At 35.7% G+C, this 18,761-nt stretch overlaps 1 protein-coding gene across 3 annotated transcripts in view; it reads left to right on the top strand.

Annotated features, from left to right (window-relative positions):
* NBAS (NBAS subunit of NRZ tethering complex) overlaps positions 1-18,761 on the top strand; it is a 394,766-nt gene that overhangs the window by 173,950 nt on the left and 202,055 nt on the right. For all 3 annotated transcript variants that reach the window (XM_050754036.1, XM_050754037.1, XM_050754038.1), the window contains 3 exons: positions 5,542-5,644; positions 8,755-8,984; positions 13,848-13,960. In XM_050754036.1, coding sequence (XP_050609993.1) covers positions 5,542-5,644; positions 8,755-8,984; positions 13,848-13,960 — 446 coding nt within the window. The remainder of the gene's footprint in view (positions 1-5,541; positions 5,645-8,754; positions 8,985-13,847; positions 13,961-18,761) is intronic.

Raw genomic sequence — 18,761 nt, forward strand, 5'->3', positions numbered from 1 at the left:
TTGTTTGAGGAGGACTGGTCTGATGAGTGTTAACTCCCTTACACTTCCAGCATAACTAAGCATGCCTTTTGGCAGTGGAAGTCCTCAGACAGAAGTCTGGTTGCTAAAGTAGGATGCTATCCATGTGTATGAAAAGCTCACAGCAGTGAGAACTGAGTGTATGTATATGGATTGTTTGTGCTATAAGTTACCCCCTTCAAAACACTAAAACACTATAGATTAACTTTGCCTTATTTTTTTTTTTACTTTATATAAATGGAATTATATAGTATATACATTTGTATGTAGCTTCTTTCTCTTGACATTATGTTTGTGAGATTCCTTTGTATTGTTGGTATAACCTTAGTTTGTTCATTCTCAGTGTTGCAAAGTATTCCATTTTGTGAATATAACACATTATTTATACATTCTCTGTTGATGGACATTTGAATTGTTTCTCATTTTCTGCTATAATTAATGCTACTGCTATGAATAAATTTGTACTTATCTGTCTTCTGGTGTACATATTTCTGTCCTTCACTTGAATATCTACCTAGGAGTGGAACTGGTGAGTCATAGGATATACCTGAGTTCAACTTTAGGAGAGTCTGCCAAACAGTTTTTCAAAATGGTACTGTGTATATTTCTCTCAGCAATATGTAAGAGTTACTGTCACTCCACTACATCACAAGTACTGGATACTGATTTTTTTTTCTCTCATTTTACCCATTTAGATGGGTATATAGTGGCATTTCATTGTCTTTTTAAAATATGCATTTCTTACATGACTGTTGAAGTGGAAAATGTTATAAGGGTATCAAAACATTAAATACCTAAGTAAATCTAACATGAGATGTGCAGGACTAATGAAGTGGAAAACTTTATGATAGTATCAAAACATTAAATACCTAAGAATAAATCTAACATGAGATATGCAAAAGTATCTATATGAAAATTATGAAACATTGTTGAGATCTCTTAAAGATCTAAAGAAATGGAGGAATACATCATGTTTATAGATTGGAAGAGTCAGTAGTGGAAAGATGTCAATTCTTCTCACTCCTCTGTTTTTTTCCTGCATTCCTAATAAAAATTCCAGCTAATGTATATATTCATTTGAGAGTTGCACAAGTATAGAATCTTTGATACAAACATTATGACAGGTACATAGTTGATGCTCAGAAAATATTTAATGTGTTGCTTAATAAAAATTTGGTGAATGGGCCAAGCACAGCGGCTCATGCCTGTAATCCCAGCACTTTGGGAGGCAGAGGTGGGCAGATCACTTTGAGTTTAGGAGTTCAAGACCAGCCCAGGCAACATGGCAAAACCCTGTTTTTATAACAAACAAACAAATATTAGCTGCGCGTGGTTGCTTATGTCTGTAGTCCCAGCTACTTGGGAGCCTGAGGCTAGAGAATTGCTTGAGCCCAGGAGGTGGAGGTTGCATTGAGCCGAAATCTTGCCACTGCACTCCAGCCTGGGCAACAGAGTGAGACACTGTCCTAAAAGAAAAAAAATTGTGAGTGAATGACTTACTTATTTTTTAGTATGTGTTGCTTAAAGCACTGATAGTTTTTAGCTACTCATTTCAAAGGAATAAGTGAGAATAAGTGAGTGAAAAGATAATGACAGATTTTAAAAATCTGGAAAAACTTTGTTTCATTTTGTCTCTTTCTATATTGTCATCATTTAAAGTAGCACATCTAATGAAATTAGAAATTTTGCTAAGTTCTTTGGAAGTTCATTTAGAGCCAGTTACAACAGAGACAGGAAAACTGAACAATTAATATTCATACTTTATAATTGTGCACTTATTTATGGAATTGTTTATTTACATTATTTAATGAATATTTTATTATGGATTTTGACATAATTTATGTCTGTATTATGCTTGATGTCTGGCTTACAAAGAAAAAGATATAGTACCTCCCTGGTCCAGAGGGGGATATACTTAATTAATATGAAGAGAATATTTATAAAGGCTATGAAGGCCATGAGAGAACTAACAGATTACTCTGTAGAAAAATTGACAACGTAGTATGTCAAATGTATATTTAAAAAAAGAAAAGAAAAATTGGCAACAGAGTTGAAAGACATTTCATTAGATGATATCCAAATGGTCCATAAAGTAACTGATAACTTTTTGACCTATTAGTCATTTAGTTTATGCATAGAATAAAGGGTAAGTATGACTTGGAGGTGCTTGCTGGACAGTAGGTGGAGATGCTGCTGTGAAGATGGACATGAAGATCAGCAGAGAAGTCCGAACTGGAGTTACGGATTTGAGAATGATCCCCATGTGTGTATGGGAAGGTTAAATTCCAGATCTGTAGAGAGATTACGTAAAAATGTAAAGAAGACTGGGGAAAAAAGCCACCCCAAGCACTAATCCTGAAGGAGTAGAATTAAGCAAAGGCAACTTTTCAAGAACTTTTAAAACATATTTTGTTTACCTAAACTTTAGGATTTAGAGATTCAGTTTAACCCGACTATCAAAGTAAAAATAAAACCCAGCAGTAAAAACACACTATTGTATATTCCTTTCTATCTTTTAAGAGCTGGCTCCAACACATCTTCCAGGAGACCTTGTTTGACTCCTCCAAGCTTAATTGAATTCTCCTTCCTAGAAATTCCCTAGCATTTTGTATCTACCTCTCTTACTGTCTGTTGCAGCTATATGGTGTTACACTGCAACTATACTACAGTCATTAACATATGTGCCTTAAGTTCCCTTCTAGATCGTAATTTCTCCAGTGCAAGTGCTATAGCCACCATACAACACCTCAGTTAGGAACTTACATGTCAGTGGCCCTCTCTGGCAATTTAGATAACTTTGACTATTTAAATGCCTTAAGATTTCTTTATAGCTACAAATGGATGGCCAATATTTCCAAGATCATGCTGATTTTACTCTAGCATCTACTTTTCAGCAGGAAAGCATTGTAATTGCTGCTAGATTACCTACCAACCCACCTCCCCTACCCCCAAATTAGTTCCCTAAATACTTACAGAGTCCCTGAAGTTAATTTCTACCCATGGTAATCTATTTACTGTGAATATATAAGAGAATATGATGCCTGTTTTCATAATAGTTGACTTGAAATGAATCTTAATTATTTTATGCATACTTCTATGGCTTGGCCTTCAATACCCACAGAATATTCTTATACATATTCTAAAGGGTGGCAGATGTCAGCATATCTGTCACAAATGCAAGTTTTACTAACTTGAGGTACACTATTTATCCCTGGGAAATCCACATCTATTCCAAAGCTGCAACTAATGCATTTGTGTTCAGGGATCTGTCTGTTAATTTGCAAAAACTCTTGGTTACTTTCTTCAAGTTCTACTCTTGATTCTTATTTACTGAATATATTCTTTAAAAGGCCATTGCAAATAATGCATAATGAGTTTATTTTTATTAGAACCTTTACTTACGGCTAGCCATGTGTGAGAAAATATTAGTACCATCTGCCCCAGTGTAGATGGCTTCCAGAAGAACAGCTGGGCTGTAAGAAATTGAATTTAGCTAGACAATGCCTAGGTCTGATTTTATCAAGTGTGTGCAAGATGGACACTCACTTCATCCATCATTCTGCTACTTCTCTGCCTGTAAGAAATCTGAAAGAGCGCTCCAGTTTTTTTGAAGCCTAAAGAGTTCACATACCCAGGTCAGACAAATGGAAACATTTCATGGATTGTCCTGAAATACTTGAAATATATCATTTTGTTTTGTGTGTTTGTCTGCTGGAAGAAAAAAAGTGTTCTCATATGCCTAATTGCATATGGAACAAGAGTAATTCTTCCTTTCGTATAATAAATATAAAATGCATTGGCAAATGAAGCATGTGCTTATTAAAAATTATAGGAGAAAAAATTTTAAAGACTATATTTTTGGCTGTAATTATCCCAAATATATACTTTTTAGCAATAACTGTTAAACACATACAATCTATCTGCCCTGTTTTTAATGCATAGTGATGATTTTTAAAGGCATTGTGAAAGATCAAAAATAAAAAGGTGCATGAAAAAGAAACATCATCTAGTTGGTATTTAACCAACTTAAAACAAAAACCTGCTCTTCCTGAATAATGATATTCATGATTATGTAGAATGTCAAGACTAGAAAGTAAACATAAATGATGATTTCAAACTCATGTATATTTAACTAAGATGAACTTTGGAGAGAGGCAGAGAGAATTACAGCATATTGTCTCTCCTACTTGAATCAATATTAGAATCATATACGTGATTTAAAAAATAAAAAACCGAGATGTATTTGTAACTTCAGATTCATTCATTCACATTTGTTGAATGTTTATTACATACCAGAAAAATAGGGGGGGTCTTTTCATATATTTTGGTATAAGTTAATGTTTATGCTGTACAAAAAGGGAATCTAAAGTTCAGAGAGATTAGAAAATTTATTCAAATTCATGGATAATTTAGCTTATTCTTATATTTAGGAGCACCTTGCTTCAATGCCTGTGTTTTGTCAAAATTAATCTCATTTATTGCTTGTCACTGATGGGGGCTTTCAGTGAGGAAAGTGAAAGTCAGGAATATTAAATGACTTGCTCACAATCATACAACTAATTTGTGACTTTGTTTGAATTTGGGAACAGAACCCTTTCCCCTGCTGTAGGAGAATCTGACCATTAATTCCCTAGCTCTGTAACTCTGGAAATCAATGTAAAGTGGTTTTTAATCAACTAGATTATAGAGGCCTCACTACTTAGCTAAAACAGATCCCTGATTGATAAATTGCCTCTGGCCTGGAGGACCTGTAAATGAAGTAGAAATACCTGACAGAGGCTTTATGCTTTGGGCTTTCCTGAGTGTGTTGCAAGAGATGTTGGCTCTTTCATGACATGTAGCTTCTTCCTAAGCCGGACACAGCAACGCCAACAACTACTCTCTGAGGGTCTGGCTCCTTGTACTGGGGCAGTCACCTGAGAAGAGAACTCCTGGAGTGCCCTGTGAGTTGCTTTGTGGACTGCTGCCAGTACTCTCACTAAGAAGCAACTGATGCTGCCCTGCTGGTGAGCCGCGGTTCTTGTCCCCCAGGCTGATGGCAGATGCGGCCTGCGGTTGTCCTGTGGATGGAATGTTCAGTTGAGGTCCAGAAGACCTCTTGACAGGGATTGCTGAGTGATGAAGATGGAATTTGAAGCCAACCTCTGTCATCAAGTGCTTTTTCTGCTGTATCATAGCTGCTTTATCTTGCAATGGTTCATTTTACCTTAGAAACACAGCTTCTTTACCTTTACCGTAATTACCATTCAATTCCATTCCAGCGTGTGTCTGCGCAGGCTATGACAGGCTGCTCTGTCACCGTCTCTAGCATTGAAGCATAGCTGCCCAGCTTTCCCCTCTATGTTTAATCCAAGTGTTTTCCTGTCAATTTAAAGGAGATATATTCCTTTTGATCATTTGAGAGCTGATGTGGTATGTAGAGTGGTTTTTTTGTTTTTGTTTTTAACTTTTGACCATTTGAAGAAAGAGTTTTATTAATTGTTTTCTTTTCCTCTTCCTTCTCTTTTTTATGTGTTGTTCCAGGCAGCCCCCTGTCAGTGAGTCTCATTGGAGAACGTTGCTGCAAGACATGTTAACTATGCAGCAGAATGTATACACATGTCTAGATTCTGATGCCTGCTATGAGGTAACTCTAGAACCATACACGATTTTTTTTTTAATTCAACAGTTTTGATTGTTATGGTTTATTGACTGCAAGAATGATGACCATATGCTACCCTGGAAGTAATATTATTTAATAATAGCCAATAACTAACTAGTGCTTCATCAAATCTTTTCATGACACACCCCTTCTAAAAATGTGTTGTTGTTCCATATCAATAATCAAAAAGTAGCTCTACTCCTTAGCATGACATAGAAAGCTACAGAAGATGCCAGCTCCCTTACCCCTTCCACTTTTGTCACTGTCCATCATGTACCCTATGTTGCAGTAGCACCATCAAGCCTGTCATCAGTTCTTCCGTCCACCCTGCTGTTTCATGTTTCCATCACTTTGCACACATTGTTCCCTTGGCCTGGAATATATTCCTCTTTCCTTTACTTAGAAAACTCCAAATAAAAGTTCAGAACTCAGCTCACTAATTATGTTTTCTAGGATACCTTCCTTTGTCCTTCCTCATAAGTTGCCTCTACTATAGTCTTTCTTTAAAATGTAGTTATTTGTTTATTTGTGGATTTCTTCCATTTGGCCATCAGCTCCTAGACAGACATTATTATATCATGTGCACTCTCATATTCCCTAATGTGTTTTATAACATATGGAATATAAAGGATACGTAAGAAATGGTTGTCAGTTGACTGGGAATATAATCCAGGAGGATTTACTCATTAATTTGGAAGAGATATATACACGTGTGTGTGTGTGTGTGTGTGTGTGTGTGTGTGTGTGTGTCCAATCGCCAAGTCAGAGGCAGATTACCAGTATTTATATTTCCATTTTATATGTGTGAAATCTCCAAGTCAGAGGCAGTTTACCAATATATATATTTCCATTTGTGTGGAAAAAATGACCTAACTCATTTTTAGTAAGATGCAATCTAAAACAAGTTTTTTAAATTTGAATTTTCTCGTTAAATAAGCCAGACACAAAATCATAAAGAGTATTTCTTGTGTTGCTTTGCTCTTATACTGCAAAGCATAACCCATTGATGAAATTAGAATTGTAAAAATAGGTCTCTGCTTTGTGAAATTGTTTAGTTTTTAAATTCAGGGCGATTTTAACAAAAGAGTGCTAATGTAGACTGTTGAGAAATGAATGGTTTTATATTTGAATTTCAAGTTTTTAAATGCATGAATAACTAATGTTTCTACAGAGATTACAGTCTCTGACCACATACAACTGCCAGTGTCTTCCCCTTTTACATCTAAAGCAAAACCTGAAACCAACTTCATTAGAACATAATTTGTATGCACATGAGATTTAAAACCCAACTGTCACTAGTATGTTTGAGGTAGTGTTTTTACATTGGAGTGGCATTATTTTGATTCATTCCTGTTTCTGATTCTGATTGCAAAATTGGCAGTAAGTATATTACATTTGAATTATTTTCTGTGTGGAGTAATCCATCAAAACAACTCATTATATTACATTTTAAAAATATTTTAACACCTTTTTATTAGGCTTTGGTATTTTAATGACTTCTGTCCATGGGTCGCCCTTGTGGAGAAAACATTTGAAAGCATATTATAACAGTTTTGAAAAGGCTGTAGGAGACAGTAATAAAGATTTGACAGACTTCAAATTTTAAATATAATTTAAAATATGCTATGTTGTCTTAGTGACTTGGTTGTTAGATTTTGCTGTCCTTGGAAAATAATTTGAAAGTTCTAGTGGCATAATTTTGAAAATGTTAGATAAAGATTTATATATAGCCTGTAGAACAGAAATCTATGTTGTTCATTTTAGCAAACTGTTCCAAGTTTTAGGGCAAATATATTTTTCAGTATTGGACATTGACTCTTTACGGCTTACTTGAGTAGACCAGAGAAATATGGAGAAACTATGACATATAAGTCATCTGGATTAGACATATTGTAAGCCATTTTTATCTGTCAGATATAAGTGATTAGGGTTGCTCTTTAATAGTTTGCTTTCTGTCACAGTATCTATTTTATAGCGGATCCCTCTTAGATATAGTGTTTTTATCCTTATCAGACATCTTAGCAAAGACTTGTCTAAAAATGCCTTCTGCAGGAAGCCTAGACACAAAGAGGTGAAAATAAGGGCATCCTGTGAAGATTGGATGGTCTTCTTAATTATATTGAAACTCTTGCTTCTCCATTAAATGTTACTTTTTAAAAATCTCTGATTTCTGTGCTATCCTCATCCAACTATAGAGTGACAGGGAAGTACATTTTTGGGGAAGTTCTTAGACTAATTATATGTAACGTTGTTAGTGTACGTTTAAAAGGATTGCTTTGTTTATATAAACAATCTCAATTATAGAAGTAATTTTGTATTAATTGATGTTGTTAGTTGCCTAGTAGAGTACATGATATTTTTATGAATATCTTCAGTATCTCGTTTTATTTAAATAATTTTTAATATGTACATTATTTTAAAAACTCAACATTATAATATATTTTAATTTTAATGACTGCTTGTAAGTATAGCATTTGTGGCATGACTGGTTCATAAGACAATTCAGATGCTTCAAGCTGTATTATATTCAAAGATTTTTCTTTTAAGAAATTAAAATGGGGCCAGGTGCAGTGGCTCATGCCTTTAATCCCAACACTTTGGGAAGCCAAGGTGAGAGGATTGCTTGAGCTCAAGAGTTTGAGACCAGCCTATGGGCAACATAGCAAGAACCCATATCAAAAATGAAAATTAAAATTAGGAAAAAGAGAAAAAATAGAAATGGTTAAAAATAGTTTTAAGCAAAATGGGCCCTGTTGAGAGTGGGATAGTATGTCTAATCCTGTTTTTAATGAATATCAATTTTAGATAGTTGACCTAAGTATTTATTGTAATACATTATTATGCTTAATTTTGGTTTAGTCAATGAAATTATTCTTTCTAAAAGATTGACTTTTTTTAATTGAGGGGAAATTCACAGAATGTAAAATTAACCATTTCAAAGTATACAGTTCATTGTCATTTACAATGCTGTGCAGCCACCACCTCTAGGATGGATGTGTTTTTTAATTTATTTCATTTGGATTTCAGAGCCTTCATTTCATTGAGAATTGAATCTTCCCTTTTTATAGCTAATTCCAGTTTCTCCTTTTTTCCAGATATTTACAGAAAGCCTTCTGTGCTCTAGTCGCCTTGAAAACATCCACCTGGCTGGACAGATGATGCACTGCAGTGCTTGTTCAGAAAATCCCCCAGGTGGTATAGCCCATAAAGGGAAACCCCACTACAGGGTCAGTTATGAAAAGAGTATTGACTTGGTTTTGGCTGCCAGCAGAGAGTACTTCAATTCTTCTACCAACCTCACTGATAGCTGCATGGATCTCGCCAGGTAGAGTAACTCCATATTCTTCCCTCAGATGGAGGGGGAAAGTCAGAATGTACAAACTGTGTTGTTATTCTTTCTTTACAAAATATAATATCACAGGTACAGATTGACTACACTATATGGGGCACAGTTATTTTTTGCTTGAATATAAAAAGAAAACAATGTTATGAATGTCCATCAGCTTAAACCTTTTTCTCCAGCACGCTTTCTCATGGTCATTTTTGCTGATTATCTATAAGCCTGTGTATTTCTCTTCTGTTGGAAGAGATTCATGTGATAGCCTATAAATTCAAGTTCTGAAAATTTTCAGCATGCATAGGTGATGTCTGTCTCATTCATGTAGCTTTCACTTTGTTTAGAGACAAGAGACCTAAGGGACCTAAATGCCAGGGCATAAATCTTTAGGGAAAAAAAAAGAGAGACAAGGGACCTGATTAGATGATAAAGCTTAGAAGTCGCTTCCTGGCTGAAATTTCTCGACTATAAATTCAGTTCCTCTCTTGTCCCCATTGTACTCCGATTTTAGCCCACTCCTCTTATTTAACACTAGTAAGGTGTGTTCATGATCTGAGTTCTCATAATTAGGTATACACAATTGCGGTGATTTTTTTAGAAGACTTGATTCAGGATTTAAGGTTGCTTTTTATAAAGTTTTTAAAATAAAATTAAAAGAGCCTAATAAATACAGATCAAGGAATAAAATACGTATCACCTCTGTGTTAATGAATCTTAAAAGCTTAAAAAAGATAATTTTCCTTGTTCAACATTTCAGAAAAGCAATTTACAAACGGTCCCCAACTTAAGACGGTTCAACTTCCAATTTTTCAACTTTATGATAGTGTAAATGTGATATGCATTCAGTAGAAACAGTACTTTGAGTACTCATACAACCATTGTGTTTTTCACTTTCAGTTCAGTATTCAGTAAATTACATGAGAAATTCAACACTTTCCTATAAAATAGTCTTTGTGTTCGATGATTAAAAGCCTAGCCAAGCTGTAGGCGAATGGAAGTGTTCTTAGCACTTTTAAGGTAGGCTTAACTAAGCTATGATGTTTGTTAGGTTAGGTGTATTAAATATGCATTTTGAATTTATGATATTTTCAACTTGCAGTGGGTTTATTGGGACATAACCACATTGTAAGTCGAGGCACATCTTCAATTGTATTATGTCCTCTGTCCCCTGCCTTCTGAGTGATACGCTGCTGTTCTTGCCACTGGTCATTTTCCAACTCTCATTTGCCGTGTCTAGTTCCTCTAATACGTATTTCTCCTTCCATTTGTACCCTGGACATCTGAGTCTGTTTTGTTTCTCTTTGTCTGAGATCCCCTTTCTAGACTCTGCTCTGCTTTTCTTACTCAGAGCTGTGTTGATCCTCTTTCATTTCTAGAGACATACTTTTTAATTTATTTTTTCCTCCTCAAGGCAACTGACAATTTTTCTGAACCCCTGAGTTTGTCATGTAATCTCTCGGTTTTTGTTTCTTGATCAAATAAACTGAAGAAAGGTAGAATCTCTTCAGTAATAAGGTGGCTATGGTCTCTAGCAAATTATTTACTTATTTGTTATTCTTACTGTGTCTTCTTTTGCAACACTGTACATCCTAAGTTTATCCTGTTTTCTCAGATTTTCTGGTCAACAGTCTGTAAGAGATTATACATTTTATTTGATAGGAATTATCCACTCACTATTTAAACAAAGTAATGAGATTTTTGAGCCCAATCATTTGCCCACTATTTTGCACATTATACCTGTGTATAGTTTTACAAAAATGAGATAATACTATACATTTCTTTTTATTACACACTTTTTTCAGTTGTTTATGAAGCTGGTATATACAGATCTGCAGCATTTTCATATGCTTTACAGCATTGTGTCGAGTGGCTGTGCTAGATTTGTTTAGTTCTTTTCTGACTGCATTTAATATACCTTTTCATTGTCCAAGAAGCAGCAGAGTATAGAGGTTAAGAACGCAGCAGTTTCTCCAGCCAGATGTCTATGTGCAAATCTGCTTTTTTCCAGCTAACAGCCCTGTGACATTGGGCCAGTCATCAGGACCTCAGGTTCTTCACCTGTAAAATGTGGATAATAGTAGGATTATATCATAGGGCTATTGTAATATTAACTGAGTATGTAAAGTGGTTAGAACTATGCCTGTTGTAGATGGATAACGCAAAGAGGAATTGCTGGATCAAAGGATAAGCACATGCAAAATTTTGTTGTTTGTTATCAAATGGCACCAGTTTATTTTCCATTACCTAAGGCACTAAAGGGCCCCTTCTCTAAATTAATTTTCAGTCTTTCCAGTGTTTGCCTGTTGAACAGCTTCATTTGCACTTTTTCATTTGAAACTTGTTTCTATCCTTAATTATTTTTCTTTTGGGGTGTTCATCTTTTTACTATTGATTCTTATGAGCTTATTTTGGAGCATAAGGAACGTTTGCCCTATGCCTATTTCAAATATTTTACTACATTGCCAAGTTTATATTATATATGATTTATCTTTCCAATTGCTATTCAGAATTCTTTTAAAATTGTGATTCTTTTACAATTTCTGTCTTTTCTGTCATCCTTTGAAAGATCTTTAATTCCCAAGACTATTAAGACAGTTTTTCATACTTTTTAGTGCTTTGATAGTTGTATTTTTTACATTTCAGTTTTATCTTTATTTGGAATTTATTTTGATATTTTGATTATGGTGGCAATTGGAACACCTTCATTTTACAAACATGCCGTATGTGTGTAACGTGGCACCGCACTGATTGCAACCTGTGAGCCTGGGTGTATTTCAGTGTTTACAGTTATGTTAAATGTAGAAAATAACCCATACATTCTTACTGATTAAGGTATTATTTATTAATTAGCATTTTATTGAGGAAGCAATAAATATTTAAACAATACAAGAAGGATATATTGGAGAGATTGATTCCCCCCCAGATGACTAATAGTTATTTCAGACCCAGCAAAGCTTAAAAGTAACTCCTCCACCGAGTCCCCCCCATTTCCACACCCCCACCAGTGATATCTTATCTCAGAAGGAATTATGTTTTCACAAACCATGTTATTGAACTTGACAAAGTTGTTTAAAGCAGTTAGCTCTTTCTTTTCTCCTAAGCGATTCTATTTTTATTTCAAATGATGAAAATACCAAATAGAATAGCCTTTGAAACTGGGAATTGTATTTCACTTCAATCTTTTTGGCAGGTGTTTCCCAGAGATCATTTAAAAAGCTGGTCCATCTATATTTCCCCTTCATTGCATCTCTTTCTCTCCCACAAGGACACACCTTCATTTCACAAACATGCCCTGTGTGTATAATGTGGTACCAAACTGATTGTGACCTGTGAGCCTGGATGCATTTCAGTGTTCACAGCTATATTGAATACAGGAAATAGCCCATACATTCTTACTGATTAAACAGTTATTTATAAACTCTTTGTAAATAAATTGTTGAGGAAGCAATAGATATCCAAACAATACAAAAAGGATGTATGTATTGACAATAAGTCTCCCTCCTCATTCTAGTTCTCCTAACTTTATCCTTCAGTCATTTTTAAATATTGATTTCTTATATATCCTTCCAAAACTTTTTATCAAATGTTACCTCTTCTTTCTTAAGTCATGAATAAATTCTTACTATTATGCATACGTTTCTGTGCCCTGTTTTATTTTTCACTCATATTCTGTATTGAAGGTTTTTCATGTGAGTACAGACAGATCTATTTTATTCCTTTTTGATGGTTGTAGAATATTCCATTATATGATTTATTTAATTTGTTCCTGATTCGGTATGCTTTCTTTCATTTTAAAAACAATCTGGTAGTGAGCATCAATCATTATATGTCTTTGAGCACATGTGAGCCTATCTGTAATATAAATTTTGAGAATTTATTTGTAATTTAGAATTTGTAATTCCCGGATCTAGAGGAAAAAAATGTAAAAAAGTGCATTTACAGTTTTGATAGAAACCACAAAGATGTTATAGACCTTTCACACTTGAATCAACAGTAGATGTGAGTGCACAATTGATTTAAATCCTCCAGTTTTACAAGAGTAGGCTAGGCCTGTATCTGTCACTCAGTCATGTGAATGCCATGCTGGGGCTTAGATGCCTGCATCTCATGATCTGTGATTCTAGCATTCATGAGCCCTTTACCGTCTGATCTATCTTTCTAGTCTTACATTCCAATGTTCCTCTAAACACCTTTAGAGAATGAGTTTATTCATTAAATGAAACTTTTATTAAATGCAGTTTCTTTGAATTTAAACAAAAACTTACTTAAAATACTCCATGGGAATCCCACATTCTTAGCTTAGCAAATCACTTTCTTCTGTAGTTCATCTCAGAACCGTATATTACCAACAGATTCCTCCTTTTTGATCAGAAGCATGTTCTCTGTGCAGTTTCCTAAGTCATTTCTTGTTTCTTTTGAGAGACCAAATTATGACTAAATCAAGACATTTCTGTTTTTCTTAGAAGGGAAACTGGAAATTATCTGAGCTTTATCCTTTAAAAAAATTTTTGTAATATAATCATTACGTTTGCATTCAACAGTAAAAACAGCACTAAACACAGAGTTATGATGCTTCCTACCATGATGCCATTTTGTACTGTGAATGCAACTGTAGGCAATTACTTCACTTCCGTGAGCTTCAGTTTTAGCTCCCTGAAAAGGCAGATAGATGATGATGTTTGCCTACCTCACAGGCTTGCTGTGAGGATTAAGATAACAGAAGGCATCCAGCGGAATGAATTCCTGGGATGTAGTAGATTTTTGGTAAATATGTGTTGGATCTCATGTTGTTGAATATAGAAGGGCAAACATACGTTGCTTCTTTTTAAAAATTTATCTAATTTCTTCTAGGTGCTGCTTACAACTGATAACAGACAGACCCCCTGCCATTCAAGAGGAGCTAGATCTTATCCAAGCCGTTGGATGTCTTGAAGAATTTGGGGTAAAGATCCTGCCTTTGCAAGGTGAGTTTTCTACTTACTGTTGCATTGTTACTAACTTACATTGCAGTAATTTACTAGTATTCTTTTTCAGTTTTTAAAACTAAAGAGTAGCTTTGGTCATATAATCCATTAGCAATAGATCTTGCCCTTGACCCATTATTTTAAATGAAATCTTAAGTGGAAACCCAAAAGAAAAAATAAAGCCAACATTTTACTATAAATTTATTTTTTAAAATTCACATGTATAACATTTAAAGAAATAACATCAGTAACAGAGCAGTGAGGCTATAGGGTAAAAACAAAAAAAAGATATTGGGGATTGCACATGAGAATGTATCAGATTTATATCAGTTTTGGTATATAATTTATTTCTGTATTTTGTTTCAGTTGCATAGATTTATAACTAGCTGTAAATAAAAATAGTTTTTTCTTTTTATGCTTGCGTCAGTATATTCTTTAAGTCCATCTATTTTTTTAAAAGAGGGAATGATAGGAAATTTTTGTTTAGAATTTAATTACTAGAGATATCTTAATATTATTCAACTTCTTTCATTTAAATATAAAAGTCACCTAGGTATCATCGCAAACAAGCATCCTGTTAAAGAGTCACTTGTCTCATCTATTTATGCTGTGAGGACTGTTTGTATCTCATGGTGTACTGGACCTGAAACCTGACCTTCCCTGTTGAGGAAGGTAGATTTTCTGTTGCATTAAATCCTGGACCTCTGCGCCCTAAATGAACAGAGTGGCTTGGTATTATTAGCAGTGTGCTTGGCTGGCTTCCTTGTAATCTGTTACCTCTCTTCTTAACTCTGGAAATATTTGAGACTGATGGTGGCAGAGGTTTAGATTTCTTACGAGTTCCTTGGTGTCTTTGTCCTGTGTAGTGATTAGAGTTGGATGGATTTTAGAGGATATGGGCCAGTAGAGACATTCTCATGTTTACAGTGGGTTTCCAATGTGACTTGACTAAAAGTTAAAGTTTTGCATCTCAGAAAAACTCATTAGGCTGGGCACAGTGGCTCACACCTATAATCCCAGCACTTTGGGATGCTGATGTAGGAGGTTCACTTAAGTCCAAAAGCTTGAGACCAGCCTGGGCAACATAGTGAGACTCTGTCCCTACAAAAATTTAAAAAGTTAGCCGAGGGTAATGGCATGCGTATGTAGTCCCAGCTACTCAGGGGGCTGAGGTGGGAGGACTGCTTGAGCCCAAGAAGTTGAGGCTGCAGTAAGCCATGATCGTGCCATTGCATTCCAGCCTGGGCAACAGACCTAGACCCTGTCTCAAAAAAAATTATTAGATTCAAAAGAGGTAATATTATTACTTTGAGTATCATTGTTTGGAAACAATTTGTATATGATTATAACTATCTTGTGGTATCTTAAGCAATTTTTTCTAATGTGATTGCTAAATCACTAGAAAATTTTATTCATTTGTACAATTCATATAATTTTTGAGCTCAAAACTTCTTAAAATTGTGAAGATTTTTATTCTTAAATGTCTGAAGTCATTAACTACTTCCCCCTCAAATATTTATTTAATTGCAATTTTAGTCAAGGAAGAATCCAGAGCACAATGAAGCTGTTGCTCTGTTTTTATCTCTTGTTAGGCCATGCTGTTACAGATTTAACTCTGTGTGTGTGTGTGTGTGTGTGTGTGTGTGTGTATCTGTGTGTCTGTGTTTTACCTCCTTATATAATTCAAGCAGATTGGTATAATACAAAAAATTTTTCTTACAGTCCACCCAAGTGCTACTGGATTTTGAAATGTTACATTGAGCCCTGATTTTCTGTGCTGATCAATTTGCAGTATTTTTGGCTGGTGATACGTATATCAGCTGCTGGATTTGAATACCCACAACCAAAACCGCTGCCCTGCTGTAGCTTCTGAGAATTTTCTGACTGAGGAGTATTTTAAGAAAGACATTTGCTTTCATGTCTTGACAGCTTTCCACCTTGATATATTGATTTGGAGTTTCCCATTAGAACGACTGTCAGAAAACCTTCCGGATGTGAAGATGGAATATTGCCTTTGTATACTTTTTGTTGTGTTTATCTCACAGATGCCATTTAGGTTTTAGCTTCTTTTGTATTCATCAGTAATATTGGAGAAAGAAAACAACTTGATATTTAGAAATTTATGGTTTAGGTATTTTTATTGTAGTCAGCGTACATAGTTCATTTTGTCATTTTGCTTTGTTTTGAAGCCTTCTTTGCCTACACTCCAGGAGTTGCTGTTTCTTGTCAAGTAAAGGCGAGCATTTCTAACTAAATTGTAATCAATGAGCTAATTGAAAACAGGAACGGAAGTCGCATGTAAAAATGACTCCCTATGTGTGAGTCTTCTGTGAAGTATTTGTGTATGTGTACATGTGTATGCTTTTCTCTTTGTTTTGGGTGTTTATGTAAATTTTTCTTAATATATAAATGAGCAGCCTTTGAATATTTCATTTGGTCCACATGTTCTTTCTGTAATAGGGTAAGTCAGCTTTTCTGATTTATAGCATTTTAGTTACACTCAGCCTGGAGCTACTTCTGCCACTTATTACTGGGTAACTGGGGGCAAGTTTTAACCTTTCTTTAAGTTTTCTCATTTACCAAATGGGGATACTAATAAGAATCTTACAGAATTGCTTATAAGGAATATGTATACATTTATAATGCCTAAGATATAGTAAGGACTGTACAATATCAATGATTATTTTTGATACTTAAAGGTATTTTTTAAATAATCATAGAATTAGTGTGGTCTCACCTGTCTTCTCATTCTCCCTGATTCCTTTCTCTTCATTCCTTTTTCCTTTCTTCCTCACATTCTTCCCCTCCCTCCTCAGCATCTGTTCATTGCCCTCTCTCCACCTCCCCGCCTTTGCTTTCTTTAATAAACATAAATGTAGGCACTTACCCTACTCTGGGAACTGAAATAATGACGGGGACAAGGCACATTCTTTGACTTTACAGGGCTGTCACACTGATAATGAGACAGGATTACCCCTGAGTGTCATGTGTGAGCTTACATTATGGTGCAGCCACTTTGAGCTGTGTAACCTGTGGCAACAGTGTCTTTGAGCTTCACATTTCTCAGATTGGGATACTAATAAAATATTCCTTACACAGTCCTGTAAGTTATATCTGGAGAAACCTTGTATTAGAAGATTCCATTAGATAATAATATAGCTAATATTTATTGAGTGATTTTTATGTTCCAAATATACTTTATATGTATTCACTAATTCACAAAACACCCTTTGGACATTGTATTAACCTGTTCTTACACTGCTATAAAGAAATACCCAAGACTGGGTAATTTATAAGGGTAAGAGGTTTCATTGACTCACGGTTCCACATGACTGGGGAGGCGTCAGGAAACTTACAGTCATGGCAGAAGGCAAAGGGGAAGCAAGGATCTTCTTCATCTGTTGGTGGGAAAGAGAAGAGTGTATTTGAGAACAAAGAAGTGCCACGCTTTTAAACCATCACTAGTAGTGAGAACTTACTCTCATGAGAACAGCATGGGGGAAACCGCCCCCATGATCCAGTCACCTTCCACCAGGTCATTCCCTCAACACCTGGGGATTACAATTCAAGATGAGATTTGGGTGGGGACACAAAGCCTAACCATATCATTTCACCAGGGCCCCTCCCAAATCTCATGTCCTCACATTTCAAAACCAATCATGCCTTCCCTGCAGTCCCCCAAAATCTTAACTCATTTCAGCATTAACTCAAAAGTTCAAGTCCAAAATCTCATCTATGACAGGACAAGTCCCTTCTACCTAGGAGCCTGTAAAATCAAAAGCAAGCTAATTACTTCCAAGATCCAATGGGGGTACAGGCATTGGATAAATACCTCCATTCCAAATGGGAGAAATTGGCCAAAGCAAAGGGGCCACAGGCCCCTGCAAGTCAGAAACCCAGCAGGGCAGTCATTAAATCTTAAAGCTCCAAAATAATATCCTTTGATTCCATGTCTCACATCCAGGGCACACTGATGCAAAGGGTGGGCTCCCATGGCCTTGAGCAGCATGGTAGCTCATGCTTCTAATCCCAGGACTTTGGGAGCCTGAGGTGAGGTGATTGCTTGAGCTCAGGAGTTTGAGACCAGCCTGGGCAGCATGGCAAAACCCGTCTCTATTTTTTAAAAAATTAAAAAATTAGCCAGGCTTGGTAGTGCATGGCTGTAGTCCCACTTGGGGTGCTGAGGCAGGAGGATCGCTTGTCCTAGTAGGTCGAGGCTGCAGTAAGTTGAGATTGTGCCACTGCACCCACGCCTGGGCAACAGAGCAAGACCCTATCTCAAAATAAAACCATGCCATGTAAGGTGGTGGTATTGTTTCCAATGTTCAGATAATGAAATCAAGGCACAGGGAGGTTAAGTAACTTGACTGGGTTGCCTAGGGTCATCCAGTTAGTTAGAGGTGGAGCCAGGATTCAAACCTAGGTAGTCTGGCTCAAAAACCTACATTTGTAACAGCAGACAATACTCTACTGAGGAAAAAGTGTGAGAGTAAAAGGTTCTTCAAGAAGGAAACTCTTATCCTCTTACTGGTCAGCTAAGTGTCTGACTCCTGTGTATTCCACCTTCCTGGCCTATCAAGTTTGTATAATACTTCCACAACATCACTAGTAACTTCATTTGTTGTGGACCTTTGTTGCCATTCCCGAGTGACTGAAATTGATATTGCATAACTGTCGTTTGAGGGGCATTTGGAATATAGGTAGCCAGTTAGAAAATGCTTTTTACATTTGAGACACACAGGCACATATATGTCTGTGTGTGTGTATGTATACATGTATTTTATAAAAGGTTTTAAAAAAA

This window comes from Macaca thibetana, chromosome 13 (assembly GCF_024542745.1).
Source record: "Macaca thibetana thibetana isolate TM-01 chromosome 13, ASM2454274v1, whole genome shotgun sequence".
NCBI classification, from domain to species: domain Eukaryota; kingdom Metazoa; phylum Chordata; class Mammalia; order Primates; family Cercopithecidae; genus Macaca; species Macaca thibetana.